Below are 20,582 nucleotides of genomic sequence, written 5' to 3'. Positions count from 1 at the left end.
TAATGCAGGATATCATGCTAGTGTATGCCATGGGATAAAATCGTTTAACCCTTCAGTATCTGTTCTGAGACGGTGAATCCAACGTTGTTCTTTTTCAGAAAGAACACGCTCAGCATTGTTAGTTGTCATATGTATGGTTTCCAAAACCACCCATTTGAGATCGTCTGTACTGTGATTTTTCTCTATGTAATGTTTGCTCATTTTCGTTGTGGCTTTTTTGCAGTTTACATTACTCTTGTGTTCTCCTATGCGGAGTTTGACTTTCCGGCATGTCATGCCTATATACCTACTTTTGCATGGACATGTGATCATATATATCACATGAGTGGTATTGCAATTCGTGTGGTGCCGTAGGGTCCATGTAAAGTTGGGTAGCAGTTCTAGTTTTTTTGTAGCTGTAGTGAGTTTGCATACTGCGCATGATCCACATGGGTAATGACCCTTGATTGGACTCATGTTCCAGATTGCTGTTAGGCTCTCTTTATTCACAGTTGGTGCTGGTCTCGTATGTACCAAATGGTCCCTCAGGTTTCGTGTCCTTTTGTTAGCAATCCTGGGTTTAGGCCATTGTAGGGTGTTTGAAGTTAGGATTCTCCAATTCCGGTTTACGATTTTCTTGACAGTGTTGGTAGAGGTACTGTAAGTAGTGACACATGTCAGTAGGTCTTGAGGTGGTGTCTTCGGTGTTATTTCCAAAAGACTCTCCCTTGCTTGGTTGCGTGCTCTCTTCTGACATTTCTTGATGATTTTATTTGGGTAGTCTCGCTGATGTAGTTTCCTTTCCAGATTTCTGGCTTGATCTTTATAGTTCTCAATGGTGCTGCAATTACGCCTAAAAGCGTTACAACAAACAAATGATGGACGGAATGCTGACAATGCAGACATTCTCCCCCAGTCAAGAGTTCTGGGTTAAATCCATCGTTCTTTTGCCCACTACACCACCCCAGTTTAGACATGGCCATATGCAAATCAGTCTTGACCCTGTGTCTCATGGGAACAGTCCAGCCCGAACTGCCAAGCCATGTCTTCCCTGGACCGGAATCAAGCATTCTAGGACCGGTTTCTGGCTATCAGCCGTCATCAGCCAGGATAGCTTGACTCCAGTGGCGTAGTGAGCACGGGTCCACGTCTGGGAATACCCATCCCACTTAGGGGCGAAAAGCGTTACAACAAACAAATGATGGACGGAATGCTGACAATGCAGACATTCTCCCCCAGTCAAGAGTTCTGGGTTAAATCCATTGTTCTTTTGCCCACTACACCACCCCAGTTTAGACATGGCCATATGCAAATCAGTCTTGACCCTGTGCCTCATGGGAACAGTCCAGCCCGAACTGCCAAGCCATGTCTTCCCTGGACCGGAATCAAGCATGCTAGGACCGGTTTCTGGCTATCAGCCGTCATCAGCCAGGATAGCTTGACTCCAGTGGCGTAGTGAGCACGGGTCCCACGTCTGGGAATACCCATACCACTTAGGGCAAAAAGCGTTACAACAAACAAATGATGGACGGAATGCTGACAATGCAGACATTCTCCCCCAGTCAAGAGATCTGGGTTAAATCCATTGTTCTTTTACCCACTACACCACCCCAGTTTAGACATGGCCATATGCAAATCAGTCTTGACCCTGTGCCTCATGGGAACAGTCCAGCCCGAACTGCCAAGCCATGTCTTCCCTGGACCGGAATCAAGCATCCTAGGACCGGTTTCTGGCTATCAGCCGTCATCAGCCAGGATAGCTTGACTCCAGTGGCGTAGTGAGCACGGGTCCCACGTCTGGGAATACCCATCCCACTTAGGGCGAAAAGCGTTACAACAAACAAATGATGGACGGAATGCTGACAATGCAGACATTCTCCCCCAGTCAAGAGATCTGGGTTAAATCCATCGTTCTTTTGCCCACTACACCACCCCAGTTTAGACATGGCCATATACAAATCAGTCTTGACCCTGTGCCTCATGGGAACAGTCCAGCCCGAACTGCCAAGCCATGTCTTCCCTGGACCGGAATCAAGCATCCTAGGACCGGTTTTTGGCTATCAGCCGTCATCAGCCAGGATAGCTTGACTCCAGTGGCGTAGTGAGCACGGGTCCCACGTCTGGGAATACCCATCCCACTTAGGGCGAAAAGCGTTACAACAAACAAATGATGGACGGAATGCTAACAATGCAGACATTCTCCCCCAGTCAAGAGATCTGGGTTAAATCCATCGTTCTTTTGCCCACTACACCACCCCAGTTTAGACATGGCCATATACAAATCAGTCTTGACCCTGTGCCTCATGGGAACAGTCCAGCCCGAACTGCCAAGCCGTGTCTTCCCTGGACCGGAATCAAGCATCCTAGGACCGGTTTTTGGCTATCAGCCGTCATCAGCCAGGATAGCTAGACTCCAGTGGCGTAGTGAACACGGGTCCCACGTTTGGGAATACCCATCCCACTTAGGGCGAAAAGCGGTACAACTAACAAATGATGGACGGAATGCTGACAATGCAGACATTCTCCCCCAGTCAAGAGATCTGGGTTAAATCCATCGTTCTTTTGCCCACTACACCACCCCAGTTTAGACATGGCCATATGCAAATCAGTCTTGACCCTGTGCCTCATGGGAACAGTTCAGCCCGAACTGCCAAGCCATGTCTTCCCTGGGCCGGAATCAAGCATCCTAGGACCAGGGAGGACCTGGCTTGGCAGTTCGGGCTGGACTGTTCCCATGGGGCACAGGGTCAAGACTGATTTGCATATGGCTGGGTTCAAACTGGAATGGCATGGTGAGCAAAAAAACGATGGATTTAGGCCCAGATCTCTGTACTGGGGTGAATGTATGACATTGTTCTGCATTCTGTCCATCAATTGTTGTTTTTGCATTTGTCACCCCAAGTGGGAAGGGTATGCTCAGACGTGAGTCCCGTGCTCTCCATGCCACTGGAATCAAGCTATCCTGGCTGACGAGGGCTGAAAGCCCGAAACCGGTCCTAGGATACTTGTTTCCAGTCCAGGGAGTACCTGGCTTCGCAGTTCGGGCTGGACTGTTCCCATGGGGCACAGGGTCAAGACTGATTTGCATATGGCTGGGTTCAAACTGGAATGGCATGGTGAGCAAAAAAACGATAGATTTAGGCCCAGATCTCTGTACTGGGGTGAATGTATGACATTGTTCTGCATTCTGTCCATCAATTCTTGTTTTTGCATTTGTCACCCCAAGTGGGAAGGGTATGCTCAGACGTGAGTCCCGTGCTCTCCATGCCACTGGAATTAAGCTATCCTGGCTGACGAGGGCTGAAAGCCCGAAACCGGTCCTAGGATGCTTGTTTCCAGTCCAGGGAGGACCTGGCTTGGCAGTTCGGGCTGGACTGTTCCCATGGGGCACAGGGTCAAGACTGATTTGCATATGGCTGGGTTCCAACTGGAATGGCATGGTGAGCAAAAAAACGATGGATTTAGGCCCAGATCTCTGTACTGGGGTGAATGTATGACATTGTTCTGCATTCTGTCCATCAATTGTTGTTTTTGCATTTGTCACCCCAAGTGGGAAGGGTATGCTCAGACGTGAGTCCCGTGGCCTCCATGCCACTGGAATCAAGCTATCCTGGCTGACGAGGGCTGAAAGCCCGAAACCGGTCCTAGGATGCTTGTTTCCAGTCCAGGGAGGACCTGGCTTGGCAGTTCGGGCTGGACTGTTCCCATGGGGCATAGGGTCAAGACTGATTTGCATATGGCTGGGTTCAAACTGGAATGGCATGGTGAGCAAAAAAACGATGGATATAGGCCCAGATATCTGTACTGGGGTGAATGTATGACATTGTTCTGCATTCTGTCCATCAATTGTTGTTTTTGCATTTCTCACCCCAAGTGGTAAGGGTATGCTCAGACGTGAGTCCCGTGCTCTCCATGCCACTGGAATCAAGCTATCCTGGCTGACGAGGGCTGAAAGCCCGAAACCGGTCCTAGGATGCTTGTTTCCAGTCCAGGAGGACCTGGCTTGGCAGTTCGGGCTGGACTGTTCCCATGGGGCACAGGGTCAAGACTGATTTGCATATGGCTGGGTTCAAACTGGAATGGCATGGTGAGCAAAAAAACGATGGATTTAGGCCCAGATCTCTGTACTGGGGTGAATGTATGACATTGTTCTGCATTCTGTCCATCAATTGTTGTTTTTGCATTTGTCACCCCAAGTGGGAAGGGTATGCTCAGATGTGAGTCCCGTGCTCTCCATGCCACTGGAATCAAGCAATCCTGGCTGACGAGGGCTGAAAGCCCGAAACCGGTCCTAGGATGCTTGTTTCCAGTCCAGGGAGGACCTGGCTTGGCAGTTCGGGCTGGACTGTTCCCATGGGGCACAGGGTCAAGACTGATTTGCATATGGCTGGGTTCAAACTGGAATGGCATGGTGAGCAAAAAAACGATGGATTTAGGCCCAGATCTCTGTACTGGGGTGAATGTATGACATTGTTCTGCATTCTGTCCATCAATTGTTGTTTTTGCAATTACGCCTAAGACGTAGGAACTGGCTGTAAGGTAAATTGTCCCTCAAGGGTCGAGGGTGAAAGCTGTTATACGAGAGTATACTGTTCCGTGCTGTGGGTTTGTAAAAAGTCTTAGTCTGCAGGATGTTGTTTTCTGTGTAGATGGTTATGTCTAAGAAGTCAAGTTGTTTTCTGTTTGATGTACATGTAAACTTCAAGCATTCATCTCTGCTGTTCATCCATGTTAGGAATTCATTCAATGTTTCCTGTGAGTCTTCCCATATCATGATTATATCGTCAATGTACCGACGCCAGAATCGTATCTGTGAGTGAAAGGGGTCACTCTCATTCTGTATGAACTGTTGCTCAAAAGTACTTACATAAAGCCCGGCCACACTAGGGGCAAAGGTACTACCCATAGAAGTACCGTGGCATTGACCAAACAGCATCCCTTCATATGCAAAATAGTTCTCTGTGAGTGCCATCCTGCAGCATTCCAATATGAAATGTCTAGGTGTATGGTAGTTCCATGTTTCAGAGAATAAAATATTCTCAAGAGTATCCAAGGTCTTCTGTTGGGGTAGGCTGGTGTAGAGACTCTCTACATCGAGTCCTACTAGGTACATTGTTCTTTCATCGTACATCTGGCCTTCAAGTTGGTTGAGAAGGTCTCGTGTGTCTTTGAGATATGTAGCGGTGCTCTGTACCAAAGGTCTGAGAAAGTGGTCTGCGAATTGTGACAGTGGTTCTAACACAGACCCTATTCCCGAAACAATAGGACGGCCAGGTGGAGGTGTTCTATTTTTGTGGGTTTTTGGTAAAGAATAAAAGTAGGGCACACTGGGTCTTCTGGTTCTTAAGAAATCTGCTTCATTTTTAGAAATCCAGTTGTTCACTTCTGCCTCTTCTACCATTAGGTCAATGGTCCTCTTCAGTCTCGCTGTTGGATCACTAGTAAGTTTCCTGTAGAATCTTTGGTTGGCAAGTAATTCTAGGCATTGTTTATTGTACCCTTCTTTACTCAATAGGACAATCGCTCCTCCTTTATCAGCTGGTTTAATTACTAAGTCACTATTCTTTCGTAGGACTTCTAGGGCTCTCTTTTCGTGTTTGGTCATATTCACATAATGTTTTTTATCTATGGCTTTGATGTTTTCTACCTCTTTCATTACTGCCTGTTCAAATGCTTGTATTTCCACTGCAACCATGTGTGTTGGGGGACAGAATGAAGATTTGGGTCTCAAGTTAGTATCATACTCGGAGGTTTGTTCTTCTTTATTCATAAAGAATGCCTTCAGTTTGATTTCCTGCAGCATTCTGCTATCTCACAACGTGTCTTGAAGATGTCTAGGGTTGGTGTGGGGACAAAGCCCAATCCTTTGTTTAGGACTTTTTGTTCATCGGTTGTCAATGTTATATCTGTAAGATTTATCACCAGTGACTCGTTGAGCTCGGTCCGGGTTGTTCCTTCGTCATACTGCGAGTATGTACCTGTCTTTCCTGATCGTCCCACGTGACTCCCCTTCTTCTCCCCCTTCTTGAATTTGGGCGTCTTCCTAAAAAAGGAGGAGGGGCAGGCATATTCATCATGGGTCCCATTGTGGGGGAGCATGTGTAGTATGGATTCATCCATCCATTGAAGTTTGACATGTAAGGTTGGAAATTCGGTTGTGGAGGTTCATAATATCTGGGGGTCTGCCATCTGTTCCCACTTTGACGTTGGTTCAGTTTGTAGTGGAACCTTCCTCTTCTTTGGTAGATTACAACGAAGATGAGCAAACATTACATAGAGGAAAATCACAGTACAGACGATCTCAAATGGGTGGTTTTGGAAACCATACATATGACAACTAACAATGCTGAGCGTGTTCTTTTTGAAAAAGAACAACGTTGGATTCACCGTCTCAGAACAGATACTGAAGGGTTGAACGATTTTATCCCATGGCATACACTAGCATGATATCCTGCATTAAGATATTCTCGCCTTAACAACATGTCCTAACCAAACCAGTTTTCCTATGACTAAGTGACAACACACAGTGTTACTGAAATTACTAACATATATTTTTCTCATGACCCCCAGGCCTAAAACATTCTAAAGGTATTGGCAAATATAAGCTACAAAAAAGAATATAGTATCTTTCCCATAACAACTACCGCACTGCCAACCAACATGCCAACCATTGCGACATTGCATGAGTCCTTCCTCAGTCTTTAACATCTGTAAGGCTATGTTAATACGAACGATACGCGGCCCCGCGTTAACCGGGACACCGCAATCAGAGACAGCACAAGCCACGTAAGAGGAAGAACCGGTAAGCGTTCACTCCTCGCAACCACGAGGCAGACAACGAACGCGGTAAGCGACCTATTACTAAATGCTATCTAATTCCCAGGAATAGGCTCCTTCCGTGATCTCTGATGTCCCGAGGGAGCCACAATATGGCATTTGAAAAGGTAACAAGGCAAAATTACACGTACTCGGCTAAGTTAATGGCACTCGCGACCACGCTAATCAGACCATACCGTAGATGATATCCCTAACATAACAGTGAAGTACCGTATTAATCTATAGCGATCTATTCACAGCTCTAAGTGCCGTACTTACAATCACGACACACGCGCATAGATTTTTCATTATTTTGACGATGCGTAAGGAACCATTTAATTATGCCGATAGACCGCATTTTTAGATATATTTTGTAAACACATCCCTCCTCACATAGTTCTAATACCAGCTTCCCCATATTTGCTTTGAATGAGCATGAGCGCGCCCAGAACCCTGCGGAATTTGTTTTTTCGACAGCACGATAATTAGTGAATTATACTAACACTGTCATAGCACAATTGAATAATATAGGACAAATAGTCACTATATGATTAACAATTAATAGAGGGCACAACAATGATTGTAAAACTTATACGATTTTGAATTCATTTACAGATACAAAAGATCTATGAATAATACTAAGATAATAGTGACTACTTGATCACTTATTTAAGGTGGCAGAACGAGCCTCCTTCACATCCTGGTCCTGACGAAAGCCTCAAGAATGAGCAAGAAGGCTGAAACATGTTGACCTTACCCATTGATGCAATAGACTAGTAACTTCGTCTATTGCAACATCACTCTATTATTTTAATTTCCCACTTCACCCGCATCTCTAATAAAATTGTGTTGTATTCGAGTGTAGTAGGGAATTTTAAATTCACCACTTATGAGCACTTGCACATCCCTCTTTCTTTTGATATCTGGACACTACTGAAAAATCAGTTGGTCTACCTCCAGGTGGAGGACAGCATATATACAAAAGAAACCCAATGAAGATGCTGTGACAGTACACGAAGGCGGAGAATCAAGATACACCGACCCCGACCTGTGTACTCATATGAGGGTTTTCTATAAAGTTTTCCAATACTAAAGACCCTGATTTGACAGGACAAATGATCCATTCTCCTAAAAACTTGATTACCTGTACTAACCATTGGAAGCCGGATGGATCACTGCTTCTCATTCCCTCCCCTTTGATATTTACATAATTTATGGTGTAGCCTGAATGCTACCTAAAGATCGAGAATATATGGAGGATCCTATGGATTGAGGTCTTCAGGGCCGCAACATACAACAATATGTCGTCTGTGTATGAAAAAATGTTGTCTTCGTGCTGATGTTTCCATTTCAACCCTCTGATCAGAGGGTCCCCTCTCACTCATGTCGCCAGTGGTTCTAGCATAAAGGCGACAGGGAGCATCCCTGCTGGGTTCCCCTAAACAGATGGAATCGTCGTGATGTTTGGCAATTAATTGCGCTGTTGGGTTGGCATATAGTAATTTAATCCATTTTATGTATGTCCGGCCGGAGCCCATACGCTCCAGGACAGCGAATAAATAAGGCCATTTAATTGTGCTGAACGCCATTCTGGTATCGAGGGACAGTAGGGCCACGTCCTCTTGGACTGTGCCTGCCCTTCCCAACACCCTGTGTAGCAGCCAGAGATTAAGAGCAGTGCTTCATTCAGGCATAAAGCCCGATTGATCCGGATGCAGGATTATGCTAATAATGGGAACCAGATGGTTGACCAGTGATTTGGCTAGAATTTTTGTTTCTGCATTAAGCAGCGATATGGACCGGTAGGAACTACATTCCTCCACCGGCTTACTGTTTGTGAATCACGACGATTGATGCTAGTCATAGATCGTCTGGCAGGGAGCCTTTTTAAAAACTTTCTAGATACATGGCTCGGAGGGAGGGTGTTACCTTGGAGGCCGTTAACTTGAGCAGCTCTTTTGGGATTCCGTTAGGCCCCATAACTTTTCCTGATTTTATGCCCTGTAGGGCTACTCCTAACTCCTCTGTTGTGAGGTCCCCTTTCCAGGGATTCTCGATCCTCCAGGGTTAAGGAGGCAACAGGGATGGTGGCAAGCAAGTCCCTGGAGTCCATGGCGGTTGTGGTGGTAGCGGGAGTATATATTTGGGTAAAGTAAGAGGCAAAGGCCTCCGCTATCTCCTGTGGATCTCTCAACTCCTCTCTCTCTTCCCCCAGTAGGAGGGGGACCCATCTCTGGGCCCAGTCTCGCTTTTACAGCCAGGCCAGCAATGTACCTGTTCTATCACCCAGCTCGTACACTTGTGTTGTACGCTCTTTTGCTTGGAATTGGCTGCCTCCGTTAATAGTTGCTCATAATCCAGTCTTTTTGTGTTAAGGGCATTGCTGTCACGTTCCACTGTGGCTCCGGCAGACTCGAATGAAGCACAAGGGTTCCACCTCCCGACGTCCCCGGCTCTGGTTCGAAAAACACACAGAGTTCCAGGGCAATCAGGCGAGGGACTAGGACTATAAGGGGTACAGCTGATTTGGTGGGAGTCCTGCAAAGTAATACATGAGAGAAAATACAACCATCACAAGGTAACCTACTCTCAGTTAAGTCTCACTAAGTGTTTGAACCAAGTGTCTCTTCATGCACACCACGCACTCAGTATTTCAGGAGCCTTAACCTCAGACTCGAGAGGACCAGCCCTCTCACATACCAACAAGCCCAGTCGGACCGTTCTCTCTCCCCTTCGTTCCCTTATCAGCTTCCCCGTAACGCTACTAAGCGCCAATGTGATATACACCTGAGCTCTATCCCAATGTCACTACTCCACTATTGAGTTCCTGTAGAGTCGTAGATGGGCTTCCCCTGCTCTCGACTGATCGTAAGTAACAGAGAAACAAATGTCTCGCAATCCTAATCCTATTCCATATTTCTTCCTGGCTCCTCTGGCCAAACAATACTGTCCTGCTAGGAGACTCCCTTCCCGGGTTCCAGAGATACCTGATTCCTTCTTGGTTTCCAATGCGTCTCCTTTGCCGTTCGAAGGAACACTCCTGCTCCTAACCTCGTTGCTCTCCAGCGACTGAGAAGCGCGGCGACGCTTACGTCAGCGTCCCGCGTGAAGTCGGGCCTGTTTTCCCGAAGCCGCGTACCTCGCGGCTAACCCCTGCCACGGCCAGGTACTTGCTTCCCCAATGGTATTAGACGCGAACACCCGCGTCTTCCTTCTCTCCAATGATCCTCCTGATCAGCATCAAAACCACCTTCCAGTATTACGCGCCTCGATTGGCTCGCTTCGCTCGTATTTACCCTTTCTTGGCCACGCCTCCTTACAGCCGGGGATTCTGGTGGATGAAGTCCTCCTTTGACTGTACATGCGGTAGGCGCCCTAGATCCGCGCCTGACAGTATGCCCCCCTCGCCGGGCGCCTCCTATGACCAGGCTTGCCCGGGCAGCGGGCGTGAAAGGAACGGACCGCCTCCGGAGCGTGTATGTCCGAGGCCGGGACCCAGGAATCCTCCTCCGCCGAGTACCCCTTCCAGGACAGAAGATACCACAGACGACCCCTCCTCAATTTGGAATCCAACACCTTCCGGACCTCGTACTCCAACTGGCCATCCCGAAATATCGGCGGGGCTGCCACCCTCCTGGCCCCCACCGCCGGCTTCAGCAAGCTGCAGTGGAACACCGGGTGGATGCGCAAAGAGACAGGTAAAGCCAATCGATACGCCACTAAACCCACACGACGAACCACAGGGTATGGGCCTATGAAGCGAGGATGAAAGACGCTGCGCATTTTGAAGCGGAGGTATTTCGTGGATAACCACACTTTGTCGCCCGGTAGATAGGACGGGCCGTCCTGTCGACGGCGGTCAGCCCAGGCCTTATAAAGGCCCTTCGCTCTCACCAGATTCTTCTTGAGGTGTCTATGCAAGTTCCCCAGAACCCGCAGCTGGGCAGCCAGAGCGGGCCGGTCCCGCACCTCCGCTGGGAAAGACAACGGAAGAACCCTGGCGTGATAACCGTAGGTAGCCCTAAAGGGCGATTCCTTGATGGAGCTATGCCACGCATTATTGTAGGAGAGTTCAGCCAACCAGAGGAGCGATACCCATGAAGCGCTTGCTTCTTTGGAGAAGCAACGGAGATACGTCTTGAGTGTTTGATTAAGACGCTCGGTCTGGCCATCCGTCTGTGGGTGGAAGCTGGTCGACGTGGCTACCTCCACCTGCAGGGCCGTACACCATGTTTTCCAGAAGCGTGCAATGAACTGCGGGCCTCTGTCCGAAACTATGACCCCCGGGACTCCATGCAGTCTCACCACATGTGACAGCAATAACTGCGCTGTTTGACTGGCCGAGGGTAGGTTTTTGCACGGCACGAAATGACCCAGCTTGGTGAGGCTGTCCACCACCACCATAATCGCATTGCATCCCTGGTCCATCGGTAGCCCCACGACGAAGTCGATACTGATGTGCTGCCAGGGCCCTGCTGGAGTTGGCATGGGAACCAACTTGCCCTTGGCTTTCGAGCGGTCGCCCTTGGCTCGGGCGCACACGTCGCACTGTTGTATCCACCGTCGGACGTCCTCGTTCATGTGTTCCCACCAGAAGTAACGTTGTAGGAGATGAAGAGTCTTCGTACACCCTGGATGACCTGCTATCAGCGACTCATGGCACCATTCGAAAGCCTGGTGCTGTAGCGCCACAGACGGAATAAATAATCGGTCTCGAACAAAAGGCAATCCCCCCTTCATTCGCCGATCCGAACCTTGTTCCTCCCAATGTAGCCATTGCACCAGGGTACGTTGTTTTCTTACGGTGTTCAAGAACGTGTCCGCTCTGATCCCACATATCACCTTTTCTGGGGGAATGATGGCCTCTAGGACTTCTCTACAAGCCGGATGGTCCCCATTTTGTCGAGATAACGAATCAGCTTTTCGGTTCTCCGAACCCGGTCTGAAAGTGATGACAAAGTCAAACCCTGCAAAAAACAGCATCCACCGCATCTGCCTTTGCGTGAGGTGCCGGGCTGTTTTCAGATATTGCAAATTGCGATGGTCCGTATACACCGTTACTGGGTGCCTAGCTCCCCACAGGTAGTGCCTCCATTCCTGAAACGCCTTTCTCACCGCCAGCAACTCCTTCTCGGCGATCGTGTAGTGTGTTTCAGCCGGGGACAGCTTCCGAGACAGAAATGCTATGGGGTGCAGCTGGCCGGACAGCACTTCCCGTTGCGAAAGAACCGCCCCCACTGCTATGTCAGAAGCGTCCGCTTCTACTATGAACGGTGAATCGGATCTGGGATGCTGTAGAATCGGTGCGGTGGTGAATGCGTGTTTTAGCTCACAGAACGCCTGCATAGCCTCTTGAGTCCATGAAAACTGGTGACCTTTTCGGAGCAACCGGGTAAGAGGAGAGACGAGCTGTGAGAAGTGAGAGATAAATCGCCGGTAATAGTTAGAAAAGCCCAGGAAACACTGTACATCTCTCACTGTCTTTGGTATAGGCCACTCCTGTACCGCGGACACCTTCCTCTCAGCCATACTCAATCCTGCAGGACTCAGGATCACTCCCAGGAACTCCACTTTCTCAACATGAAATTCGCATTTGCTCAACTTGCAAAACAGATTGTTCTCTCTCAACTTCTGTAGTATCTGTGAAACATGTGTGCTATGGGTTCTTCGTTCTGTGGAATATATCAGTATATCGTCTATGTATACCACTGCGGTTTTGTCGATATACTCCTTGAGAACGTCATCGAGAAAGAATTGGAATGCCGCCGGGGCGTTACACAGCCCAAACGGCATTACTCTATACTCAAAGAGACCGTATCGCGTCTTGAACGCCGTCTTCCACTCATCCCCCTCCCGTATCCGGACCAGGTGATAGGCCCCCCTCAAGTCCAATCTTGTATAAATGGTTGCCTCCTTCACCTGGTCCAGCAAGACCGGGATGAGTGGAAGAGGGTAACGGTTGCGAACCGTGTTTTTATTCAAGACGCGATAATCGATGCACGTCCTCAAGTCGCCATTAGCCTTCTTGATAAAGAAAAGAGGCGACGCTGCAGGGGAGCGGGAAGGTCTAATAAACCCTATTTCTACAAAGTGTTCTAAGTACTTGCGCAGATGTTCTGTTTCTGGCTCTGATAAAGCATACACTCTACACGAGGGCATGAGCGCCCCAGGGATTAGCTCTATTTGGCAGTCATAAATGCGGTGTGGTGGCAAGTCTTCCGCCTTACTCTCGCTGAATACGTCTCTAAACTGGGAATATACGGCGGGAAGTTCTGTCTCCTTCTCAGCTGCCGTGAGAATGTGATACCCCTGGGTGAGGGCCAGGAGATGGGTTCGGTGCGCGCTAGCGCATTCCCCTTTACAAAACTCTGTTTCGAAGTCCACTGTTTTTCTCTTCCAATCTATCTTGGGATTATGAGTTGTTAACCAAGGCATCCCTAAAATCACCTCATACTGGGGAGCCTCGATGATATTCAGGGCTACTTCTTCCACATGATCCCAAAGAGGTCCCGGTTTGGTCAGTGTCAGTGCTTCTGTAACCTCCGTGATAGGCCCAGAAATGAGAGGCTTCCCATCAACCGCCCATACCGTTTCGGGACTAATTCTCGGGATGCGCCTCAACCCCAGCCTCTTCACCAACCCGCTATCCACGAAATTCCCGGTGGCCCCTGAGTCAACCATCACTCTGACCTCATGGTCTTGCGTTCCCACCGACAATCGCATGGCTAACAGAACGTGGGATTCAGAAGCGACTGATTCTATGACCGCCAAAGAAGGCAACTGTAACGTCCTGGGTTCGGATACCTGTACGCTCTGTTCTGGAGCCAGAGCGTCTGAGAGGGAGGTATGCATCGTGGTCACCGCCACTTTCTTCATACCCGCGAACCCGCTCTTCTTGGGTTTTAAGGGGCAGTCCCTGACATAGTGTCCCTTCTTGCCGCAGTACATGCATAACCCTGCTAGTCTGCGTGATTCTCTTTCTGCCCTAGATAACGGGGCCCGGATAGCCCCCACCTCCATGGGTTCCGGCTGGACCTCAGAAGGGGTTCCAGCGTGTCTGTTGCCCTTCTCTGGTCTCTCTACGTGAGCATATACTCTCTCTCCCCTTCGTTCCGCCAGTCTATGATCTAGACGCAACGTGAGATTCATCAAATCCGTGAACGTGGAGGGCTGCGGATCTATCTGAGCCACCACGTCCTTCATGTCATCGCACAAGCCTTGGTAATAGAGGGACATCCTTTTTTCCTCGGGCCATGCGGTTTCAGCTATGCGCCGATTAAACTGGGTCAGATAAGATACCAACTCTAGTTTACCCTGGCGGAGAGTTAACAATTCTCGGTCCGCCGAGAAAGTGGTAGCCCTTCGATCAAACACCCGCTCGAACTCGCTACGGAATGCGTTCCAATCCGATAACAGAGGGTCATCGTATTTGACCAAGGGCACCGCCCAATTGGCGGCGTCCCCCGTCATATACGAAATCGCAAAAGCCACTCGTGAATGGTTAGAGGGAAAGGAAGCGGGTTTGCAAGAGAAATGCAAGGCTATTTGCGTCAGAAAGGTTTGGATCTTGAGGGGATCCCCCGAGAACCTCTCCGGGCTAGCCAGGGGTATAGGAGGAGACACGTTCACCTGTATAGATGATGAAGACAGAGTGGCGTCAAACGGATTTCTACCCTGACGATCCACCCTGTCTCTTAGGGCGGCCGTTTCTGCTTTTGAGGCGGCCAATTCCTGTTGCACTAACAAGAGAGCCTGCAACACGTCGTCTAACGACGCCATGCTTGTGCCTTATTCGAACCCACCGGAGTGTTTTCTTGGGCGCGTAATTCTGTCACGTTCCACTGTGGCTCCGGCAGACTCGAATGAAGCACAAGGGTTCCACCTCCCGACGTCCCCGGCTCTGGTTCGAAAAACACACAGAGTTCCAGGGCAATCAGGCGAGGGACTAGGACTATAAGGGGTACAGCTGATTTGGTGGGAGTCCTGCAAAGTAATACATGAGAGAAAATACAACCATCACAAGGTAACCTACTCTCAGTTAAGTCTCACTAAGTGTTTGAACCAAGTGTCTCTTCATGCACACCACGCACTCAGTATTTCAGGAGCCTTAACCTCAGACTCGAGAGGACCAGCCCTCTCACATACCAACAAGCCCAGTCGGACCGTTCTCTCTCCCCTTCGTTCCCTTATCAGCTTCCCCGTAACGCTACTAAGCGCCTATGTGATTATACACCTGAGCTCTATCCCAATGTCACTACTCCACTATTGAGTTCCTGTAGAGTCGTAGATGGGCTTCCCCTGCTCTCGACTGATCGTAAGTAACAGAGAAACAAATGTCTCGCAATCCTAATCCTATTCCATATTTCTTCCTGGCTCCTCTGGCCAAACAATACTGTCCTGCTAGGAGACTCTCTTCCCGGGTTCCAGAGATACCTGATTCCTTCTTGGTTTCCACTCCTGCTCCTATCCTCGTTGCTCTCCAGCGACTGAGAAGCGCGGCGACGCTTACGTCAGCGTCCCGCGTGAAGTCGGGCCTGTTTTCCCGAAGCCGCGTACCTCGCGGCTAACCCCTGCCACGGCCAGGTACTTGCTTCCCCAATGGTATTAGACGCGAACCCCCGTGTCTTCCTTCTCTCCAATGATCCTCCTGATCAGCATCAAAACCACCTTCCAGTATTACGCGCCTCGATTGGCTCGCTTCGCTCGTATTTACCCATTCTTGGCCACGCCTCCTTACAGCCGGGGATTCTGGTGGATGAAGTCCTCCTTTGACTGTACATGCGGTAGGCGCCCTAGATCCGCGCCTGACAATTGCTGGCAAAGCCGTTGTCCGAGTTTGCTACCTTTACTTCTTCCCCCTGGATTTCCTGCTCTAGTGCCTCAATGCATGCCCTCAACTCCCTCTTGTGCCCTACCATTAATGCAAGTGCTCTGCCTTTGATGCTCCACATAGGGTCTGTGACAACTCTACCGAGCCAGTGTTCTCTTCGAAGTACTGGTCTGTGTCCTTCATTAATTCTGATCTTATGTGTGGGAGTTTCTGACACCAGGGATTAATCCTAAGAGTTGTTTGGCTGGTCTTGGGGCCTGTTGTTATCAGGGTAAAGATCGGCGAGTGGTTGGATATGCCCCTTGTTAAACATCTGGCCTCTGTAAAGTTGGGGATATCCTCTAGATGTGTCAACATGTAGTGAATGTGAGTTTGACTACCATGGGCTCCTGAATGGTATGTATACTTATATGTCTCTGGGTTGAAATATCTCCATATCTAAAAGGCCGAAGGCAGAGAGAAAGTACACTAACTGTGACCTGTCGTGGGGGTCTTGGGGGGGTGTCGGTCTATTTGCCCATTTGCCGTCAGGTTAAAGTCATCTCTCATTAGTAAGTCCCGGGTGGGAGGTCTAGTATGAAATGTACTGAGCTCCGCCAATGCCCTTTAGTTGGTAGCTTGGGGGTATGTATACCAATAGTACATTGACTGATTTCCCTTCCCATGTTCTGGCTCCTGCTGCAAATCTACCCTGTGTGTCCACCCATATTTTATGTGTAATATAGGGGCAGTTTTTGCGAATGAGAATACCAGTCCCTCTGGAACCGGAGGTGAATCCTGCATGGGCTGCCAGCCTATATCCCCATCTATCTAGTGTTTTGCCAGAGTTGCCAATCAAGTGGGTCTCCTGTAGTAGGAAGATCTCAGGGGCATGTTGTTTTAAGTACTGAAGGACAATCCCTCTTTTTAATTTAGCTCCAAGCCCATTAACAATCCAGGTGAGGAGTCGGAGTGACCTCCCAGTCATATTAGTTGCTATGTTTCCTATAGATCACCTACATACTAAGCTATGCGTGTACTATCTATTCTGCATCTAGTCCGGGACAATAACTTATTCATCATTTTCCACTTGTGGACTTGTATCTGTGGGATCCCCACCCTTACTGTCGCAGTGACTGAGTTGCCTTGTAAAGCGGTCCCCCCCCAACTTGCCCCTTCCCAACCGCCCCTCCCTGCATGGAGGGAATTTAACCTCCCACCTCCCCAACGTTGCAGAGCGCCTATCGCCCACCCCTAGAATGTTGTGGTGCGTGATCCAACACCAAACCCGGTGTCCATCTTTACCAGAGCTTACTGAAGTTACTTTTGACTGGTGGGACCATGTCCCATCCTGTCCATGCATTTCACTCTTCGTGGTATCAGGCATATTCATCAGTTTCATTTGTTATTTGTTCCCTATTTCGTAGTGTGTTAGAGTCCTGCTTTGCTTTGGTTTGTTCTGTACTTTAAGCAAGTAGGTACTGCATCGCTGTTTTATTTGTTGTTGCCTTCATCCAGAAGGTTGGTGTCTACTGCATTCGCTGCATCTTGTTTTGGCTGGGTCCGGTTTGATTTTCCTCGCTGATCTGTCTGATTCCGTTTCCGAACTTTGCGTGACCCTTTGAAACAGTCTCATGTTTCATCTGGGCTGTTAGCGAACCACACCTTCCCTTCTGATTCAACTCTCAATTTGGCGGGTAAAGCATGGCGTATTTGATCTCCTTCTCACGCAGGGCCCATTTAACTTCGGGGAAGCTGCACTGCTGTCTTTGGACTTTAAGTGTAAAATCAGGGAAGAATGTTATCTTACTGTTCTCAAGGGCAACCGGAGTGGCCGCGCGTGCTGCTTGCTATATTACGTCTCTATCCCGGTAGTCGAATACTTGTGCCAATATGGGCCATGGGGGTGCTCCAGGTTTTGGTCTCACCCCCGGTACCCTGTGCGCCCCTTCAATTGAGAAGTAATTAGACAGACCTTTAGGTTGTAGGTGTTTCACCACAAGCTCTTCTATGAACATGTCTGACCTTCCACACGCTCTGGCACGCCTAAGATTCGGACATTTTTGCGCAGCGCCCTGCCTTCAAAATCATTCAGCTGGCTTTTGATCCTGTCGTTGATTCCTCTTCTTTAATGGTGTGCTTAAAGGGTACTGCCACTCCTGCACTTTTAGTGAATGCTAAGGCACAGACTGGACAGGGTAAGTCTTGTTACATTCTAAACTGGTCTGTGGACAGATTTGCTTCTTGTAAAGCAAATTATGTCTCAGTCTGGATATGAAAAATATCACCATATATTATGCCTCTTCTTTAAGGGCATTCAGCCCTTTAACTTCAATATTCATACTTTGAACAATGTTATATTTATGATATTTCCTCAGAAAGGTCCCTCCAATACTCCTGCATATTTTTGGCTTAGGTCCTCAGGTTTAGTTTCCCTGCAACCACCCCATCAAGCCCAACACTCTCTGGGCCAACTAGGCCAGCATCAAAGGCATGGCTTCCACAATATCACAATTTGAAATTGGGGTAGAAATATTTTCCTGATTCAAAGGCATATGAGCAAATCAACAAAACATTTGGTTTTACCACTTGTGGCGTTCACTATAGTTTCTCCCGCTAACTTGTGCGCTTACCCCTATACTGACGGTGAAACTAACTCTGGACTGCACCCAAAGCTCTACCAATTGGGGCGCCATGGGGCCTTACTTTATGATTTTGAGGTGACCTACTGTTCTGTGGAAGGGTCTTAGGTAGATTTTCCATTTCTGCAGTGTTGCCTGATGGGTCATGAAGATGCTTCCACTCTCCCTCTTGTAGATTGTTCTCTCTGTGGTCTGTTTTGCATTCATTAAGCCGATCATCTTGGGACACTGAGGCTCCGCTCACTTGTCAAGAATTCACGACGAAAACCTCTAACTTGCGTTGCCTAGGAATTCGCAATCTTCTGTTTGTGAAGCAGGAAGAAGGTCAAATAGTTTTGGTACATGACATATGTCCATAGCAAAAGGAACTGCATAACTTTACTACCAAATATAGAGTGAGAAGCCTAAGAATTTTATGGCAACTGACTAGGATCACAGCACCAACGACTGTCAGTTTATCCTTTTTAAAACATCAGACTTAAGCCACTTTAAAGAGAGAACCTGCCTGCATCTTACGAGGAGAGAACACTTTTGTGCCAGCTGCTTTTTAAATTATACTACCTACCTGGTGTAAAGCATTGCAAATAAGTCTCCCGCTGCATCTGAACTTCTACTACTAACATTTTGGTCCTGGATTGGTGGTGTAAATCTCCTTCTGACCTAAAGGGCAAAAGGGAACAAGGTCTTTCCAATGAAATATGATGCCCTATGGAACTTCTCTCCCAAGTCTAAATGGTTTAGAATGTCCTAAATGAGAGGAGGCCATTACCTGACTGGAAGAATATGAGTGGATCAGCTAGTATGTGGCATTTCTTGTAAGCCAAAAAGCTGAGTTGTGGGGAACCTTCCATTTTTAATAGAGTGGACCATAGTCTGAGGACCCCATCCTGTAGATCTGAGCACTAGTCTTTTACCAAAACCCATAGAAAACCTTTTAGTTGGTATAAAAATGAATGGTGTGAACTATACTTTAGCATTTTTTCACGTTTAGTGTATTTCCCAAAGGACAAACATCGGACACCTTTTCCAGTCCTTTCTGTTTGAGCCACACTATCCAGGGTGATCCAAGGATTCCCACAAGAATTTAGCTTAACTTTGTTGGCCAGTTTGATGAGCCTAATGGGAACTTTTACAGTACTCATGCAAAAACTATGCCCTCTCTGTCCCCTCTGAAGCTAGCCCTCCTAATTTCTATAAGTAGTAGTAACATTGTTGATTGCCTAACTCTAGTCAGAACAGTTGAAATGCAAAAATATGGTTTGTAAATGCTGCACAATTACAAGATTGGCAGTATGATTTTGTTTACTCACCGGTTTGTAAATTGCCGCAGCTGGTCAGCTTTCTTTAATACTTCACTAACTACATAGAGAATGTTGTGGCCAAAGCTCTCATCAATGTCTGCAATCTGAATTATTTCATAGGTTTTGTTAAGAAGAACTTCGACTTCCTCCTTTGACAGCATATTATTTTTGATCGAGAGATTTAAAATATGTTCTGCAACATCGGGTGCATTTTCTGGAATAGATTTTAAAGGAAAATTGTGTCATCTTTTCAACCAAAAGCCATATATGTTAGTTTAATATTCAGCTGCAATACCAAATGTGATTATACATGAACCTGTGCATAATAAATTGATTTAAGTTCCGTACTTAAAGTGTTGTAGGTTAAACAAGGCTTCCGGCTAACATGTTTGTGCCGCTAGTCTCAAAATGAGTTTTCAACCCGGTGTCAGTGATTTTGCTTTTGAAACCACAGTTGATATAGAACATAGCAATATTATTTCAAAATGTGTGGTACTGTTATAGGCTCACAAATAGCACCATCAGTGCAAATGTGTGTCATTGTCTGAAAAACCAAACATTATAAACACTAACACTGATACTAACTCCTTATTATAGAAGTAAAGTATGATTGAGCAAAGTCATTATTACGAAACATCGCCTGTAATCACACTTTGCAAACTAACTTCACATGGAGGTACATGTTAGAAGGTGATTACTGGAGAGAACACGGCCTGTAAAGATAATCACATTTGCCTGCCTTTGATTACAAATCAAAGCAAAGACAACAAGTGATCAATAAAAAATCAAATACCTACCACAAATAACATTTTATTATGTCTGTTAGAAATTGGGTTTCTGGTTGACATAGGTGTGCACCCTGTCCAAGCAGGAACCACAATCCTTGTCAGGGAAAGCCACAAACACACTCTAAATTAACCCGTGCTCCTCCTTCCTTTGGTAGCTTTACACAGAGCAATCAGGCATAACAAATCAAAATCAAATCAAAAAGAGCTTTATTCGGTTTTCATTTCAGACTTTAAAACCATAAAAGCA

At 47.6% G+C, this 20,582-nt stretch overlaps 1 protein-coding gene across 1 annotated transcript in view; it reads right to left on the bottom strand.

Moving 5' to 3' along the window:
• ADGRG4 (adhesion G protein-coupled receptor G4) overlaps nt 1-20,582 on the bottom strand; it is a 1,724,535-nt gene that overhangs the window by 774,586 nt on the left and 929,367 nt on the right. Inside the window, exon 16 of the mRNA XM_085607949.1 lies at nt 19,557-19,761. Within this exon, the coding sequence (XP_085464075.1) occupies nt 19,557-19,761 (205 nt within the window). The remainder of the gene's footprint in view (nt 1-19,556; nt 19,762-20,582) is intronic.

Source organism: Triturus cristatus, chromosome 5_2, assembly GCF_964204655.1.
Source record: "Triturus cristatus chromosome 5_2, aTriCri1.1, whole genome shotgun sequence".
NCBI lineage: Eukaryota > Metazoa > Chordata > Amphibia > Caudata > Salamandridae > Triturus > Triturus cristatus.
Note: the sequence above shows the minus strand (reverse complement) of the source record. Positions and strands in the feature narration are given on the sequence as shown.